The sequence below is a fragment of the Phyllobates terribilis genome, unplaced genomic scaffold, assembly GCF_046119375.1.
Source record: "Phyllobates terribilis strain yellow unplaced genomic scaffold, ASM4611937v1 Scaffold_9__5_contigs__length_417890890, whole genome shotgun sequence".
NCBI classification, from domain to species: domain Eukaryota; kingdom Metazoa; phylum Chordata; class Amphibia; order Anura; family Dendrobatidae; genus Phyllobates; species Phyllobates terribilis.
Genome location: NW_027362769.1, coordinates 197,508,651 through 197,527,193, shown reverse-complemented (window position 1 = coordinate 197,527,193; position 18,543 = coordinate 197,508,651). Strand labels below are relative to the sequence as shown.

Below are 18,543 nucleotides of genomic sequence, written 5' to 3'. Positions count from 1 at the left end.
CTCCTCCCTCCCGTCCCCCTTACCTCCCTCTCGCCGCTCCTCCCTCCCGTTCCTCTTTCCCTCGCTGCTCCTCCCATTCCCATTTCCCTTGCCACTCCTCCCATCCCACCTCTCGCCGCTAGACCCTCCCGTCCCCCTTTCCCTCACCGCTCCTCCCATCCCCCCTCTCGCCGCTCCTCCCTCCTGTCCCCCTTTCCCTCGCCACCCATCTTTCCCGTCCCCCTTTTCCTCGCCGCTCTTCCCTCCCATCTCCATTTCCCTCGTTGCTCCTCCCATCCCCCCTCTCCGCACCTCCTGTCCCCCCTCTCGCTGCTCCTCCCTCCTGTCCCCTTTTCCGTCTCCGCTCCTCTCATACATATTTCTCTCGCCGCACCTCCCATCCCCCCTCTCGCTGCTCCTCCCATCCCCCTCTCACCGCACCTCTCATCCCCCCTCTCTCCACTTCTCCCATCCCCTCCTCTCGCCGCACCTCCCATCCCCTGTCACGCCGCATCTCCTATTACCCCCCCTTGCTGCTTCTCCCATCCCCCCTCTCGCCGCTCCTCCCTCCCGTCCCCTTTTCCCTCTCCGCTCCTCTCATCCCCATTTGTCTCGCCGCACTTCCCATCCTCCCTCTCGCCGCACCACCCATCCTCCCTCTCGCCGCTCCTCCCATCCCCCCTCTTGCCGCTCCTCCCTCCCGTTCCTTTTCCTCTCTGCTCCTCTCATCCCCATTGCTCTCGCCTCTCTTCCCATCCCCTCCTCTCGCCGCATCTCCCATCCCCTTCTCTCGCAGCACCTCCCATCCCCCTTCTCGCTGCTCCTCCCTCCTGTCCCCTTTTCAGTCTCTGCTCCTCTCATCCCCATTTCTCTCGCTGCTCCTCCCATCCCCCCTCTCGCTGCTCCTCTCATCCCCTCTCGCCGTACCTCCCACCCCCCCTCTCGTCGCTTCTCCCATCCCCCCTCTTGCCGCTCCTCCCTCCCGTCCCCTTTTCCCTCTCAGCTCCTCTCATCCCCATTTCTCTCGCCGCACCTCCCATCCCCCCTCTCACCGCTCCTCCCATCCCCCCACTCGCCGCTCCTCCCTCCCGTCCCCTTTTCCTTCGCCGCTCCTCTCATCCCCATTTCTCTCGCCGCTCCTCCTATCCCCCTTCTCACCGCATCTCCCATCCCCCTGTCACCGCAACTCCCAGCCCCCCCTTCGCTGCTCCTCCCTCCCGTCCCTTTTTCCCACTCCGCTCCTCTCATCCCCATTTCCCTCTCAGCTCCTCTCATCCCCATTTCTCTCGCCGCACCTCCCATCCCCCCTCTCACCGCTCCTCCCATCCCCCCTCTCGCCACTCCTCCCTCCCGTCCCCTTTTCCTTCGACGCTCCTCTCATCCCCATTTCTCTCGCCGCTCCTCCTATCCCCCTTCTCACCGCATCTCCCATCCCCCTGTCACCGCACCTCCCATCCCCCCCTTTGCTGCTCCTCTCTCCCGTCCCTTTTTCCCACTCCGCTCCTCTCATCCCCATTTCTCTCGCCGCTCCTCCCATCCCCCCCTCACGCCGCACCTCCCTCCCATCCCCATTTCTCTCGCCGCACCTCCCATCCCCCCTCTCACTGCTCCTCCCACCCCCCCCTCTCGCCGCTCCTCCTTCCTGTCCCCCTTTCCCTCGCTGCTCTTCCCTCTCGTCCCCATTTCCCTCGTTGCTCCTCCCACCCCCCCTCTCGCCGCTTCTCCCTCCCATCCCCCCTTCTCGTCGCACCTCCCTCCCATCCTCCCTCTCGCCGCACCTCCCATCCTCCCTCTCGCTGCTCCTCCCATCCCCACTCTCGCCGCACCTCCCATCCCCCCTCTCGCCGCTCCTCCCTCCCGTCCCCTTTTCCCTCTCAGCTCCTCTCATCCCCATTTCTCTCGCCGCACCTCCCATCCCCCCTCTCACCGCTCCTCCCATCCCCCCACTCGCCGCTCCTCCCTCCCGTCCCCTTTTCCTTCGCCGCTCCTCTCATCCCCATTTCTCTCGCCGCTCCTCCTATCCCCCTTCTCACCGCATCTCCCATCCCCCTGTCACCGCACCTCCCAGCCCCCCCTTCGCTGCTCCTCCCTCCCGTCCCTTTTTCCCACTCCGCTCCTCTCGTCCCCATTTCCCTCTCAGCTCCTCTCATCCCCATTTCTCTCGCCGCACCTCCCATCCCCCCTCTCACCGCTCCTCCCATCCCCCCTCTCGCCACTCCTCCCTCCCGTCCCCTTTTCCTTCGACGCTCCTCTCATCCCCATTTCTCTCGCCGCTCCTCCTATCCCCCTTCTCACCGCATCTCCCATCCCCCTGTCACCGCACCTCCCATCCCCCCCTTTGCTGCTCCTCTCTCCCGTCCCTTTTTCCCACTCCGCTCCTCTCATCCCCATTTCTCTCGCCGCTCCTCCCATCCCCCCCTCACGCCGCACCTCCCTCCCATCCCCATTTCTCTCGCCGCACCTCCCATCCCCCCTCTCACTGCTCCTCCCACCCCCCCCTCTCGCCGCTCCTCCTTCCTGTCCCCCTTTCCCTCGCTGCTCTTCCCTCTCGTCCCCATTTCCCTCGTTGCTTCTCCCACCCCCCCTCTCGCCGCTTCTCCCTCCCATCCCCCCTTCTCGTCGCACCTCCCTCCCATCCTCCCTCTCGCCGCACCTCCCATCCTCCCTCTCGCTGCTCCTCCCATCCCCACTCTCGCCGCACCTCCCATCCCCCCTCTCGCCGCTCCTCCCTCCCGTCCCCTTTTCCTTCGACGCTCCTCTCATCCCCATTTCTCTCGCCGCTCCTCCCATCCCCCCCTCATGCCGCACCTCCCTCCCATCCCCATTTCTCTCGCCGCACCTCCCATCCCCCCTCTCACTGCTCCTCCCACCCCCCCTCTCGCCGCTCCTCCTTCCTGTCCCCCTTTCCCTCGCTGCTCTTCCCTCTCGTCCCCATTTCCCTCGTTGCTCCTCCCACCCCCCTCTCGCCGCTCCTCCCTCCCATACCCCCTTCTCGTCGCACCTCCCTCCCATCCTCCCTCTCGCCGCACCTCCCATCCTCCCTCTCGCTGCTCCTCCCATCCCCCCTCTCGCCGCACCTCCCATCCCCTCCTCTCGCCGCTCCTCCCATCCCCCCTCACCTCCCTCCCATCCCCCCCTCTCGTCGCACCTCCCTCCCATCCTCCCTCTCGCCGAACCTCCCATCCTCCCTCTCACTGCTCCTCCCATCCCCCCTCTCGCTGCACCTCCCATCCCCTCCTCTCGCCACTCCTCCCATCCCCCCCTCACCTCCCTCCCATCCCCCCCTCTCGTCGCACCTCCCTCCCATCCTCCCTCTTGCCGCACCTCCCATCCTCCCTCTCGCCGCTCCTCCCATCCCCCCTCTTGCCGCACCTCCCATCCCCTCCTCCCACCCCCCTTCACCTCCCATCCCCCCTCTCGTCGCACCTCCCTCCCATCCTCCCTCTCGCTGCACCTCCCATCCTCCCTTTCGCTGCTCCTCCCATCCCCCCTCTCACCGCACCTCCCATCCCCTCCTCTCGCCGCTCCTCCCATCCCCCCTCACCTCCCTCCCACCCCCCCTCTCACCGCACCTTCCATCCCCCCTCTCACTGCTCATCCCATCTCCCCTCTTATGACGCACCCCCTGGGCCATGGGGTACTCGGTAGCCGGGCCGGTCGTTGCTAGGGGAGATGTCACAGTGGCAGTGACCCGGTCCGTGACCCAGGGCGGTCAATAAAAGGGGATTATTGAAAGGGGAAATAGTTTTTATATATAATGTTCGTGATGCCACCTGTGGTATGCGGCTATATGGAGCCGCCGCTGCGGTGTAGGTCCTCTGGAGCTGAGGATGAGGCAGCAGAGTTGGTTCAGCTCTCCACAGGTAGAGCTTAGCTCCAGGGTGGTGCGGTGATGGTTAATGATGAGGTAACTGTTGTTGTGCAGTGTGGTGCAGGGGATGATGGCGCAGCAATAATTCAAAGAGACAGTGGGGTGCAGTCTTCAGGGTTTTCTCACGATTATCACGTTGCTCCTGGTTACAACTGCAGATTATAACCACCCACGTCGTCCTGCGTTCACCAGGCAGGGGTTAAGCAATCCCTCAGGTAATTTCTATGTGCCTTTCTCAGTCGTCTTCCTGCTCTGGCTCTCACCCTCCTGCCCTGCGCCTCGCAAACAGTATCCCAAGCCGGTAAACTCAGATCTTGGCGGGCAACCTGGAGTTCCCTGGATCCTGTGTGGCTACCTTTCTGGCGATTAATTGTGGCTGTGGCTACTACACCCTGGAAATGTAGAAGCCTCCGGTTTCTAGCTGAATATTGCAATTCCCACTAGTTAGGGGCCGGTCCCCTCTGCGGCTTGATCCCTTCACGTCCTGGTAGATTTGGGCATACGGGTGGCCTCCAGCACTTCCCATACCCCTAGGATCCCCTCTTTCCTTCTGGAGCCTTCCATCCTGCTTCTCTCCTCTCTTCGGTCAGTCTCACCTCCTAGGCCTCTCACTCAGGCCCGCTCCTCCTGAGCAGAGCTCCTGCTCCTCTCACTGCCGTCCTCTGACTGATCTGTCCTTTCAAGATGGTTCCCTCTTTTATATGCTCCTTCTCAAGTGCCCCCTTGAACTTCTTCCTCCACCCACACTCACTACTTGGTTCCGCCCTCCAGCCAGGGACTGTGCTCTCCCTTAGGAGCAATCTCGCCCTGTCCCCACTGAAGTGGAATGTGTTGGATGCAGGTGTTAGGGTCCCGGGCAGCACTCTATCCTTACCTGAGAGTAAGATGCCACACCTCTGGGTGAGATGCAGTACCTCTGTGGTGACTGAACCCGCAGGGGTGCCACAGCCTCACCTCCCATCCCCTCTCTCGCTGCTCCTCCCAACCCCCCTCTCGCCGCTCCTCACTCCCGTTCCCCCTTCTCACCAAACTTCCCTCCCATTCCCCCGTCTCGCCGCACCTCCCTCCCGTCACCCCCTCTCGCCACACCTCCCTCCCATCCCCCCTCTTGCCCCACCTCTCATCCCCCCTCTCGCTGCTCCTCCCATCCCCCTCTCGCTGCTCCTTCCATCCCCCCCTCGCTGCTCCTTCCATCCCCCCTCTTTCTGCTCCTCCCATCCCCCCTCTCGCTGCTCCTCCCACCCCCCCTCTCGCTGCTCCTCCCATCCCCCCTCTCGCCGCTCCTCCCTCCCATCCCCTCTCTCGCCGCACCTCCCTCCCACCCCCCCCTCTCGCCGCACCTCCCATCCCCTTTCTCGCCGCTCCTCCCATCCCCCCTCTCCCTCCTGTCCCCCTTTCACTCGCTGCTCTTCCCTCTCGTCCCCACTTCGCTCGTTGCTCCTCCCATCCCCCCTCTCGCTGCTCCTCCCATCCCCCCTCTCGCCGCTGCTCCTCCCATCCCCCCTCTTGCTGCTCCTCCCATCCCCCCTCTCGCCGCTCCTCCCTCCCATCCCCCCTCTCGCCGCACCTCCCTCCCATCCCCCCCTCTCGCCGCACCTCCCATCCCCTTTCTCGCCGCTCCTCCCATCCCCCCTCTCCCTCCTGTCCCCCTTTCACTCGCTGCTCTTCCCTCTCGTCCCCACTTCGCTCGTTGCTCCTCCCATCCCCCCTCTCGCCGCACCTCCCATCCCTCCTCTCGCTGCTCCTCCCATCCCTCCTCTCGCTGCTCCTCCCATCCCACCGCTCGCCACTCCTCCATCCTGTCCCCCTTTCACTCGCTGCTCTTCCCTCTCGTCCCCATTTCGCTCGTTGCTCCTCCCATCCCCCTCTCGCCGCTCCTCCCATCCCCCTCTCGCCGCTCCTCCCATCCCCCGTCTCGCCGTTCCTCCCCCCTGTCCCGCTTTCACTCGCTGCTCTTCCCTCTCGTCCCCATTTTGCTCGTTGCTCCTCCCATCCCCCTCTCGCCGCTCCTCCCATCTCTCCTCTCGCTGCTCCTCCCTCCCGTCACACCTCCCTCCCATCCCCCCTCTTGCCGCTCCTCCCTGCTGTCCCCCTTTCACTCGCTGCTCTTCCCTCTCGTCCCCATTTCGCTCGTTGCTCCTCCCATCCCCCTCTCGCTGCTCCTCCCTCCCGTCGTACCTCCCTTCCATCCCCCTTCTCGCCGCTCTTCCCTCCCATCCACCCTCTCACCGCACCTCCCTCCAATCCCCCCTCTCGCTGCTCCTCCCATCCCCCTTCTCGCCGCTCTTCCCTCCCATCCCCCCTCTCGCCGCTCCTCCCATCCCTCCTCTCACTGCTCCTCCCATCCCTCCTCTCGCTGCTCCTCCCATCCTCCCTCTCGCCGCTCTTCCCTCCCATCCCTCCTCTCGCTGCTCCTCCCATCCCCCCTCTCGCCGCTCTTCCCTCCTATCCCTCCTCACTGCTCCTCCCATCCCTCCTCTCGCTGCTCCTCCCATCCCTCCTCTCGCTGCTCTTCCCATCCCTCCTCTCACTGCTCCTCCCATCGCTGCTCCTCCCATACCTCCTCTCGCTGCTCCTCCCATCCACCCTCTCGCCACTCTTCCCTCCCATCCCTCCTCTCACTGCTCCTCCCATCCCTCCTCTCGCTGCTCCTCCCATCCCTCCTCTCGCTGCTCCTCCCATCCCCCCTCTCGCCCCCCTCCTCTCGCTGCTCTTCCCATCCCTCCTCTCTCTGCTCCACCCATCCTCCTCTCGCTGCTCCTCCCATCCCCCCTCTCGCCGCTCTTCCCTCCCATCCCTCCTCTCATTGCTCCTCCCATCCCTCCTCTCGCTGCTCTTCCCATCCCTCCTCTCACTGCTCCTCCCATCCCTCCTCTCGCTGCTCCTCCCATCCCCCCTCTCGCCCCTCTTCCCTCCCATCCCTCCTCTCATTGCTCCTCCAATCCCTCCTCTCGCTGCTCTTCCCATCCCTCCTCTCTCTGCTCCTCCCATCCCTCCTCTCGCTGCTCCTCCCATCCCCCCTCTCGCCGCTCTTCCCTCCCATCCTCCCTGTTATTCCCCACACAAGAGCACAATGAGCTGTAAGATGTTACATGAATATTTCTCTGTGCTCTGTCCAGTTCCTTCCATTTTAAACTCCGTCCACTGTTATCATCCTCCAGAGCAGAACTCTGCATTAACATCTTGTTTTCTCCTGTACAGGATCACCAGGAATTCCCGGAGAAAAGGGACTGAAAGGTGAATTAGGTAAGAGTTATAACTGAAGAATCTGCTGTATCCACGCACTGCATGTGTATATACGTATGTATGCCCAGACCCTCTAATACTATAAAGTTGTTTTTATATATATTTTAATCTATCTAATGTTTATTGAGAAGAAACTTCACAATTTTTCTTACAAAATGCTGCAGAAGTCGACGCTGATTAGCTGTTTCTGGTCATCAATACCCGATCAGTGGGGGTGTGATGTGCCCGGTTCCCCCGCCAGTCAGCTGTTCCTGGGCCGATGACGGACAGATTTTAGCTGTTGCAGAATGGAACAGAACAGCGCCGCAGACCCATGTCTAGTCTAGTGGTTCCCGGCCTACATGTGACGGAGAGATCCTGTTCCCAACCGCAACTGATAACATCTGGATACCACCGGCCCCGGGAACAGCAGAGTGGCAGGGTTGCTGGGGGTGTCACACCCCCTCGATTGGGTATTGATGACATATCATAAGGATACGCGATCAATATGAAAGTATTGGACTGCCCCTTTAACTGTTTTCAATTTATTAATTAATAAAAATAAAGTGAATGATGAGAAGAGAAATGTAAATCCAGTCGGCATCTTTGAGCCACCCATCGCCTTCGTCGTCTGCATCTGGTGACCGCCCATCGTCTGCATCTGGTGGCCGCCCGTCGTCTGCATCTGGTGACCGCCCGTCAGCTCCATCATCAGTGTCTGGTGACTGCCTGTCGCCTCCATTATCAGTATCTGGTGATCACCCGTCACCTCCATCATCAGTATGTGGTGACCGCCCGTCACCTCCATCATCAGTATCTGGTGACCGCCCGTCGCCTCCATCATCAGCATCTGGTGACCGCCCGTCACCTCCATCATCAGTATCTGGTGACCGCCCGTCGCCTCCATCATCAGTATCTGGTGACCGCCCGTCACCTCCATCATCAGTATCTGGTGACCGCCCGTCGCCTCCATCATCAGCATCTGGTGACCGCCCGTCACCTCCATCATCAGTATCTGGTGACCGCCCGTCGCCTCCATCATCAGTATCTGGTGACCGCCCGTCGCCTCCATCATCAGTATCTGGTGACCGCCCGTCGCCTCCATCACTTCTTCTCGTCATTTGTACACTGGTTATGGAGGATCTCGGCAGGATCTTGTGCCAGACATCTTGGAGACCTGACCCCAGATCTTCTGTGTATGAGGCTTGTGCTGATCCTTCTGGCTCTTCTTGTGATCCCAGACAGACGGGATGATGGGAGATCAGGGCTCAGGGGCCGGATCATCACCCCCAGGACTCCTCGTTCTTAATGACATTGGCTGGATGTTAGGGGTGGTTGTCCGGCTGCAGACACCTCCACATGGTATTACATGATTGGTAAGGATCTGTCTGGATCTCTCAGCAGATGTTTGGGAGCGCCTCCCTGCCGAGTTCTATCGTATATATGTACCCATCTTTAATCACCGCAGAAGATTGTAATAACAAACTAACATATATTCCCCCAGAAGAAATAAGATGTTGCTTTTAGAAATACATTTAGTTACATATTAACCTGTTGCCTCCGCAGTCAATTATCTTTTTTACGTTTTGCATTTTTCCCTCCTTCATCCAAGAGTCATATCTGTTCTAATTTTCGTTCCCATTGTTGTATGAGATTTGTTTGTTGCAGGACGAGTTGTACTTTTGAGTGACGGGCGGGAAGCATATAGGTAGGAGAAGACTGCCAGTGGGGAGATGTTTCCGGAGGGCTGGGAGGAGATGGCCTGAGGGTGGAGAGGAGCGGGGAGGCGACAGCCCCAGGGTGGAGAGGAGCGGGGAGGCGACAGCCCCAGGGTGGAGAGTAGCGGTGAGGCAACAGCCCCAGGGTGGAGAGTAGCGGTGAGGCGACAGCCCCAGGGTGGAGAGGAGCGGTGAGGCGACAGCCCCAGGGTGGAGAGTAGCGGTGAGGCGACAGCCCCAAGGTGGAGAGTAGCGGTGAGGCGACAGCCCCAGGGTGGAGAGGAGCGGTGAGGCGACAGCCCCAGGGTGGAGAGGAGCGGTGAGGCGACAGCTCCAGGGTGGAGAGGAGCGGTGAGGCGACAGCCCCAGGGTGGAGAGGAGCGGTGAGGCGACAGCCCCAGGGTGGAGAGGAGCGGTGAGGCGACAGCCCCAGGGTGGAGAGGAGCGGTGAGACGACAGCCCCAGGGTGGAGAGGAGCGGTGAGGCGACAGCCCCAGGGTGGAGAGGCGCGGTGAGGCGACAGCCCCAGGGTGGAGAGGAGCGGGGAGGCGACAGCCCCATGGTGGAGAGGAGCGGTGAGGCGACAGCCCCAGGGTGGAGAGGAGCGGTGAGGCGGCAGCCCCAGGGTGGAGAGGAGCGGGGAGGCGACAGCCCCAGGGTGGAGAGGAGCGGTGAGGCGGCAGCCCCAGGGTGGAGAGGAGCGGTGAGGCGACAGCCCCAAGGTGGAGAGGAGCGGTGAGGCGACAGCCCCAGGGTGGAGAGGAGCGGTGAGGCGACAGCCCCAGGGTGGAGAGGAGCGGTGAGGCGACAGTCCCAGGGTGGAGAGGAGCGGGGAGGCGACAGCCCCAGGGTAGAGAGGAGCGGTGAGGCGACAGCCCCAGGGTGGAGAGGAGCGGTGAGGCGACCACGTGGCGGTGCTTGGCCCTATGGTGCTGCAGTGTCGCCAGGCGTCTGGTGGGGCCAGTAAACCTGCAGTCTCCTGCCCTCCGGATTCTGCTGCTGGGCCTTCAGTGCCCCACAGCCTCAGACTCCTGTGTCCGGTTCACTTGCGCTTCTCTCCTCTGGGGCGAGCTTGTACACAACTCCCTTCCCCAGGTCCTTCCTCGTCGCACTCCTTTCCACTCACTCTTACTATTCCCGCCTCCAGATTCTAGTGTAAAGGGGAGGAGCTCCTCTTGCTGGTCTGGAGCCAGGAAAGTGTTGTATGCTGGTAAACCTGACTAGGGGACCCCTCCTTGCTTCCAGGCATGGCATCATCCCCTGTGAGGGAGGCAATGCCACTGTGGCAAAAGGACACCTGGGGTGCCACAGATAGATGCAGAGTAAAGAACAAAAACAGCAAAGAGATAAACCCTAGCTGGTCTTTAACTGACTGGCTTAAACTACATCAGTATGGCTGGACATCAAAAAGAGACTACCACCAGCAGGGAATATCAGCAGAGGGAAAATATACACTGCTCAAAAAAATAAAGGGAACAGTAAAATACCCCATCCTAGATATCACAGAATGAAATATTCCAGTTGCAAGTCTTTATTCATTACATAGTGGAGCGTTGAGAACAATAAAACATAAAAATGATCAGTGTAAATCAGAAATAATATCCCATGGAGGTCTGGATCTGGAATGAAACTCAAAATCAAAGTGGAAAATCAAATTACAGGCTGATCCAACTTCAGCGGAAATACCTCAAGACAAGGAAATGATGCTTAGTAGTGTGTGGCCTCCACATGCCTGTATGACCTCCCTGGGAGGCATTTTTCAGGCGGCTCCTCCCGGCAGTCTGCAGAGGGCCTAAAAATTGCCGAATTGATGGGAACAGTGCTCAAATGACATGGGAACAGCATGGGGAAGACCCCTGGAAGCATTTCTGACTCCCAGGTCACTGCTGTCAACAACGTTGTCAGAGTATTACGCCACTTTTACGGACTCACAATAAAACATACAAAAACTAAACGAAAATGGATTTTCCTGGTAAATATGTTAAGGAACATCCTTTCCAGAGTAATGACTTGTATATAAAGCAAAATAAATAACCAAAAACAAAAATGCTCCTCCACACCTTGGGCTATGTTCACACGTACCGTTTTTGATGCGTTTTTGCACTTTTGCATTGCTTTCAACCGTGACAAATGCATTCACTGGGAAATGTCATTTTAACATTTTACAACCTTATCTGGCCATGTGGTGTGTGACACATCATCAGACACATAGTGTTTAATTTATGAAGGAGGGACTCTGAAAGTCACAGCCTATTTTTATAGGGCCATCAGGCGACCTTTACTATTCATAAAGGGCCAGCAGTCGGCCCTCACTATTCTTAGAGAGCCATCAGCCGGTTATGTTTTATTGTTCCCATTACTAAAGAGTGGGTCTCCTATATTGTTATTGCGTATTCAGTGATTTGGCAGGGCTGCCCAAAACTTGGACACACCCCAATACCCCTTTGAAGAGACTTAGAGGAGGGCCTCCTGAAACAATATTCCCATTATTAGGAAGTAGATCTCCCATTCTGTTTGCCTATGCAGTGAGTGCAAGGGTTGCCAAAAATTTGGAGGCACTCCAATGCCCCTTGGAAGAGACGTAGAGGGGGGTCTCCTGAAAAAAATGTTCCCATTATTAGGAAGTGGGTCTCCCATAGTGTTTGCCTATGCAGTGAATGCAAGGGCTGCCAAAAATTGGAAGGCACTCCAATGCCCCTTGGAAGATACGTGGAGCAGGGCCTCATAAAAAAAATTTTCCCATTAGAAAGGAGCGGGCCTCCTATACTTGTAATGCGCATGCACTAAGTGTATGGGCTGACAAACATTTACCCCTGGGGGGAATACAGAACATACTGTATAAAAATTTTTTTTTATGGGCATCATAAACACCCTTTAAAAAAATTATGTAGGTGTTGCATCACGGACCATGGTCACCCTGGTGATATGGTGGTGGAGGATGAGTAGAAGGAGGAGGACAAGGGCAAATAGCCAAAATCGGGAAGCGTATACCCATGTGTGGGTGTGAAGAGGTGCATGGGAATACACCTCCCAAGAAAAGACACTGGATTTGACTTTGTTACGCTGCTATCATTCAGTGGTGTTGAGAAGTCTGGCCCAATCCAGCCCTTGTTCATTTTTATAAGAGTCAGCCTGTCAGCATTTTCAGTTGACAGGCGGATGCGCTTATCAGTTGTAATTCCACTAGTGGCGCTAAAACCCCGCTGTGATAAAACGCTAGCGGCAGGGCGGGCCAGGACCTCCAAGGCGTAGAGAGCCAGTTCATTCCACATATCCAGCTTGGATACCCAATAATTATAAGGCACAGCGGAATCACGGAGGACGTTGGTACGGTCGGCAAGGTACTCCCTCAGCATCTTCCCAAACTTTGCAATCCTTGTGAAAGTACCCCGCGCCTCAGGGCCTGTGCGATGGGAGGGGCTGAGAAAATTCTCCCAGAACTTTGACAGTATTCCCCTGCCTCTGTTGGATTGAAGTTGTCTCTCTCGCCTGTACTCCTTGGTTGTCCAACAAACTGTGCCCTCTGCCGCCAGCGTTTTCAGATGGGAATTTTTTTAATAGTTCCACAACAAGGGCCTTCTGGTACTGCCCCATTTTTGTAGACCTGTCCGCCTCAGAAATAAGAGATATAAAGTTCTCCTTGTAGCGTGGGTCTAGAAGTGTCACCAACCAGTAATGACTGTCACCCAAAATTTTGAGACCGCGAGGGTCATGGGAAAGGCAGCGTAACATAAACTCAGCCATGCGTGCCAGACTACTAACAGGCAAGACTTCCGTGTCCTCACCAAGAGGATGACTGACCATGCTCTCTTCCTCCTCCTCCTCCTCTCTGTCCTCTGGCCATCCACGCTGAACAGACGGTATGACAGTTGTGCAGGTAGTACCATCTATAGCGCATGAAACTAGCTCCTGTTCTTCCTCCTCCTCCTCTTCCTCATTGTCACCCAATCCACGTTGCGATGAGATGAGGCTTGGTTGTGTGTAATCACCCTGAATGGTTCCTTGCTCCATCTCATCGTGCTCCGCCTGCAATGTATCCTCTTTAATTGTGAGCAGAGAGCATTTCAGGAGACAGAGAAGCGGGGTGGTGATGCTAATTATGGCGTCATCACCGCTCTCTATTTTGGTGGAGTCCTCAAAGTTTTGGAGGATGGTACATGTGTCTGACATCCATGTCCACTCCTGAGATCTTATGTGTGGAGTCTGAACTGAATACTGACGGCCTTGATGATTCTGGTAGTAAACAACTGCCCTCTTCTGCTCACAAATCCTTCCCAACATCTGCAGTGTAGAGTTCCAACGCGTGGGGACATCATACACCAGTCTGTGAGCCGGAAGCTGCAAACGCTGCTGAAACGCGGCAAGGGCGGCGGAAGTTGTAGGTGACTTTCTAAAATGGGCACACAGGCGGCGTACTTTAACAAGCAGATCCGGCAGCTCCGGGTAGGATTTTAGAAACCGCTGAACCACGAGGTTAAGCACATGGGCCAGGCATGGTACATGTATGGACTCGCCTCGCCTCAGAGCCGCCACCAGGTTCCGGCCATTGTCACACACGACAATGCCTGGCTGTAGGTTCAGCGGTGTGAGCCACAGATCTGCCTGCTCTTTCAGAACTGTCCACAACTCTTCAGCATTGTGCGGTTTGTCACCTAAGCATATTAGCTTCAGCACAGCCTGTTGCCACTTGGCCGAGGCAGTGCTGCAGTGCTTCCAGCTTGTGACTGATGTGGTCATTTCGGAGATGGAGGCTGAAGAGGAGGCTGAGGTGGAGGAGCTGTAGACTGTGGGGGCAACCCTGATTGACCTAGGGCCCTCAATCCTTGGCGTCAGGAGGACGTGTTCCATCCCAAGGTCCGACTGGGTCCCGGCTTCCACTATGTTAACCCAGTGTGCCGTCAGCGATATGTACCGTCCCTGCCCACAAGCACTTGTCCACGTGTCCGTGGTTAGGTGGACTTTCCCGGTAACTGCGTTGTTGAGGGTACGGCTAATGTTTTGAGACAAGTGCTTGTGTAATGCGTGGACGGCACACCTGGAGAAATAGTGGCGAGGGACGGCCGCTGCCATCAGGTTGCGGAATGCTTCCGTCTCCACGAGCCTAAAAGGCAACATTTCGAGCGCAAGCAGTCGTGAAATGTGGGAATTTAGTAGTGTGGCTTGTGGGGCATTGGCTGCATATTTGCGCTTGCGTTCCAAGGACTGGGGTATGGACAACTGAACGCTGCGCTGGGACATGGATGTGCTTCCTGATGCTGCTACTTGACAGTGTGCAACGACAGGTGCAGGGAAGGAGGCATCTTCGCATGCACCATGGACAGGGGATTGGCTTGCATGCACAACAGTGGAAGAAGCAATGGTGCCACCCGCAGACACTGTTCCTGGACCCTGGGGTTCGGCCCACAAAGTCGGGTGCTTTGCTTCCATGTGCCTGATCATGCTGGTGGTGGTCAGGCTGGTCGTTTTGCTACCCCTGCTGATGCTGGTGTTATGATCTGCAACATGTACTAAGGAAAGATAAGGGAAAGCTGTCCCTACAGTAAGACTAAGCTGAATCCCTACGATGTAGCGGGCTGCGTGTTTCTAGCGAACAGACCCGCCTTAGTCCTCAGCTAGTCTGAACGATGACCTATAGCATAAGGGGAGGGGTCCCTAAAAGAACTAAGGACTGGGACAAAAATGGGACAAACAGACAAAAAAGTACTAGAGGTCCCAGAAGGACCAAACAAACTGACAGAGAAAGGCACAGAAGCACCTGGCTAGAGAAACAATCAAACACTGAAGTCCAGCACAGCCAAAAGGGCGGAGCTGGAACATAAAGGCAGATGGTCACGTGACCGCAAAACACAAGATGGAAAAAGCAAACAGGAGGGTTCTAACAGTTGGCCTAGCAGGTGGTGCAAATGACCTTTTTGGGGTTATAGGCATAGTCTTTAAAAAAAACAACCAGACTCGGGAAGACCTAACAGTTGTACTTGCAACTTCCTTCGTGTTGGTGTTACGGGGAACGGTTGCCTGCTTTCTGTCTGCGGCCATCACACTGCTTCTTCCTGCCTGTTGGGATGCTCTGCCTCCCTCACCCTGTGTGCTGCTGTCCTCGCTCTGCATGTCCTCCTGCCAGGTTGGGTCAGTGACTTCATCATCCACCACCTCGTCTTCCACTTCTGCACCTTGGTCCTCCTCCTGACTTTCTGGCAATTGTGTCTCATCATCGTCCAACTCTTGTGACACTTTCCCACCGTCGCCTTCGTGTGACCGTGGCTGCTCAAATATTTGGGCATCGCTACATGCGATCTCCTCTTGCCCCGCTTCAAGTGGACCGGGCGAGATGCCCGAATCTATAAATGGAAAAGTGAACAGCTCTTCGGAGTGTCCAAGTGTGGGATCAGTTGTCTCCGGGCACTCGGCATGGTGGGAGGAAGGAGGTTCAGGGTGAGGAATATGTGGTCCAGACTCACGGCTACTGAAACTTTACCGTGTGGAAGACAGGGTGGTGGTGGTGGTGGATAAGTGACTGGAAGCATTATCCGCTATCCAACCAACAACCTTTTGATACTGCTCTGGGTTCAATAGTGGTGTGTTGCGTTCCCCTAGGAATTGGGACAGGAAGGTCGGGCGAGAAGATGTGGGTGTTTGTTGTGGCACAATTTCAGCTTGCCCACGGCCTCTGCATGCACCATCACCATCACGTCCAGTTCCCCGTCCCTTGCCACGCACCTTGCCCATTTTAAATGGAGGACAGTATCTTCCATGCTCACTACAAATGGCTGAATTTGGAGTGAAGTTATATGTGATCCGTGTGACGGACAAACCACAATTTTAAATACCTGGCCTGTAGGTAACTATTTTGAACAGCAAACTGGTGTCGAAAACTTTGCTGACACACTGAAAAATTTGAATGGAGGCCAAAAATGGCAGAATTTTCAGCGCAATTATATGTGATCCGTGTGACGGAGAAACCACAGTTTTAAATAGCTGGATTTTTAGTGCTGAAATATGGAAAGGACCTGGCTGTATTCTGCAGTGCCAAATAATGAGGATTAAGATCCTAAAAAATATATTCCTGGCCCCTGAGACCTGGGCCTTTGTCTAGAAATATCTAACAGCAGCAGAAGGCAGAACTGGAATGGAGCCTCTTGTGCTATATACACTGCAGTCTTCTATTATTATTATTATTATTTATTATTATAGCGCCATTTATTCCATGGCGCTTTACATGTGATAGGGATATAGATAACAAAAGCATTTACATAATCTTAACAAAACGAGTCAGCGACTGGTACTTCTATATACCCTGCCTGCCTATATACACTGCCTGCCTGATATCTCTGCAGATGGATTAGTCCTCAGAAGGACTGTTTGTTAAGATGGATATGTGTAATGTACTGTTTTTCTCCCTACACTACCTAATACACAAGCAAATCTCTCCCTAGCTCAGCAGCACCTCTCCCTACACTGCCTGAGGGTATGTGCACACGATGCAGAAATGAAGCAGAAAATTTCTGCATCATTTCTGCATCTCCCTGGCAGAAAAAACGCATGCAGATTGTATATGCGTTTTTCCTGCGGAATACATGCGGATGTGAAGCGTTCTTCACATGCATTTCCGCATGCGGGTTGACAAGCGATTTTAGCATCACTTGGAAAGTGCTTGACAACTAGGTCACACTATATAAATCCATGCAACCGGCAATCAGCAACCGGCATGGATTTATTTAGTGTGACCCGAGAGAGTGGTAAAAATAAAAAATAAATGTATACTTTACCCTCCGATGGCCCGCGCTGTCCTGCTCACTCCGTTCTCCCTTGCCGGCAACATTGAATTGAAAGACCTGCCGACGTCAGCGTCACGTGACCCGTCACATGACTCTGACGTCAGCGCAGGTCCTTCAACTCACTGCAAAGTGCCGGGAACCAAGCAGGAGCGCTGCGCGGGCCGCCAGAAGGTAAGTATACATTTATTTTTTATTTTATTCTTTTTTTTACAGATTTTTTAATGGTACCTGGGTGTGGATGAGACTCTCCTCCACACCCGGGTACCATCCGCACATTAGAACGCGTGGATTACTCATCTACATATACAGTGATGCGTAATCCATGCGGTCTAATGCAAGTCAATGGCGGCGAAGACGCCGCGTTTCCGCAAAATTAATGGACATGCTGCGGATTTTTGAGCGCAGCATAAACGCTGCGGAAAAATCCGCAGCATGGGCACAGCACATGCGGATTATCATTGGGGACCATTGCTGCCCTTCTACCATGCATTTTAATGCGTTTTTAATGCGTTTACGCAGCTGCAAAAACGCTGCTTAAACACATTAAAAATGCATCGTGTGCACACAGCCTGATTGCGGAGTGACTGTGACGAGCATGGTGGTGCCAGGTCTGATATAGACCTGATGACGCTGTGCGGCCAGCCAATCACTGTAATGCCACAACCAACATGGCTATGGCATTACAGTGAGTGGCAGGCAATCCCTGCATGTTGATTTGCACTTTAAAGAGCTCCAAACATGCAGGGAGGAGACCCGAGCATCCGCCCGAGCATCTCGCAAGTACTCGGTGAGCTCCGGCATCTCGAGTACTGAGATGCTCAGGCGAGTACCGAGTACTTGCGAGTATGCTCACTCATCACTACCTACCACCCTCATGGAGTATGTTTCTGACAGTTTGAGCCGACACATGCACATTTGTGGCCTGCTGGAGGTCATTTTGGAGGGCTCTGGCACTGCTCCTCCTGTTCCTCCTTGCACAAAGGCATAGGTAGCGGTCCTGCTGCTGGGTTGTTGCCCTCCTACGGCCCCCTCCACGTCTCCTGGTTTACAGGCCTATCTCCAGGTATCTGCTCCATGCTCTGGACACTGTGCTGATAAATACAGCAAACCTTCTAGCCACAGTTCGCATAGATGTGCCATCGTGGATGAGCTGCACTACCTGAGCAACTTCTGTGGGTTGTAGACACCGCCTCATGCTACTGTACCTCTAAGGGTGAAAGCAATGACAGAATGCAAAAGTGACCAAAACAACAGCCAAAAAGGATGAGAACAGAAAATGGTCTGTGGTCCCCCCTTGCAAAACCACCCTTTTATAGGTGGTGTCTTGCTAATTGTCGATCATTTCTTCCTGCAGGAGAAATTGATTCACAATCAGTGTCGCTTCATAACTGGACAGATTGATTTCATAGAAGTGTGATTGACTTGGAGTTACATTGTGTTGTTTGTGTTCCTTTTATTTTTTTGAGCAGTGTATAAAGCCGCACCCAAAAGGTGATAGGGCAGACAAAGGGCAAATAAAAACAGCTGTTATCCTAAAAAGACTGCAGCAAGGATAACAGAAACTAAAACACCTGGAGAAAAGGTGAATGTGCTTGTGGCTCAGCGGACAGAGAAGCTGACCACAAAGCACAGGATCAAAGGTTTGATCCCAGACGCAGACAATATGAGAACCAAGATGAATGCTGAGGAGACAGCTGGAGGGCAGGGGAGGCAATGACCCCAGGGCAGAGAGGAGAACATTAAACTAGCTCATTTATAGTCAGTGAAGACAGTTTGACCTCACTTTTCTGCAGCAAATCATGAATCTGTCCTCACTGCTTTGTGTTCCTCTTTGCTTACAATGCAACAAGACAGTGAAAAAGAATAGCAGTAGTGTGAACACAGCCTTAGAGAGGCTGTCCATCACTTTCAGACGTTTTCTTTAGGGGAGGATGAAATGTAAGTTGGTGTGACTATAATCTCTGACCTTTCTTCT

At 55.5% G+C, this 18,543-nt stretch overlaps 1 protein-coding gene across 1 annotated transcript in view; it reads left to right on the top strand.

Annotated features, from left to right (window-relative positions):
- The window catches only part of LOC141160917 (uncharacterized), a 339,036-nt gene that overhangs the window by 136,338 nt on the left and 184,155 nt on the right, over positions 1-18,543 (top strand). Inside the window, exon 8 of the mRNA XM_073645721.1 lies at positions 7,052-7,096. Coding sequence (XP_073501822.1) covers positions 7,052-7,096 — 45 coding nt within the window. The remainder of the gene's footprint in view (positions 1-7,051; positions 7,097-18,543) is intronic.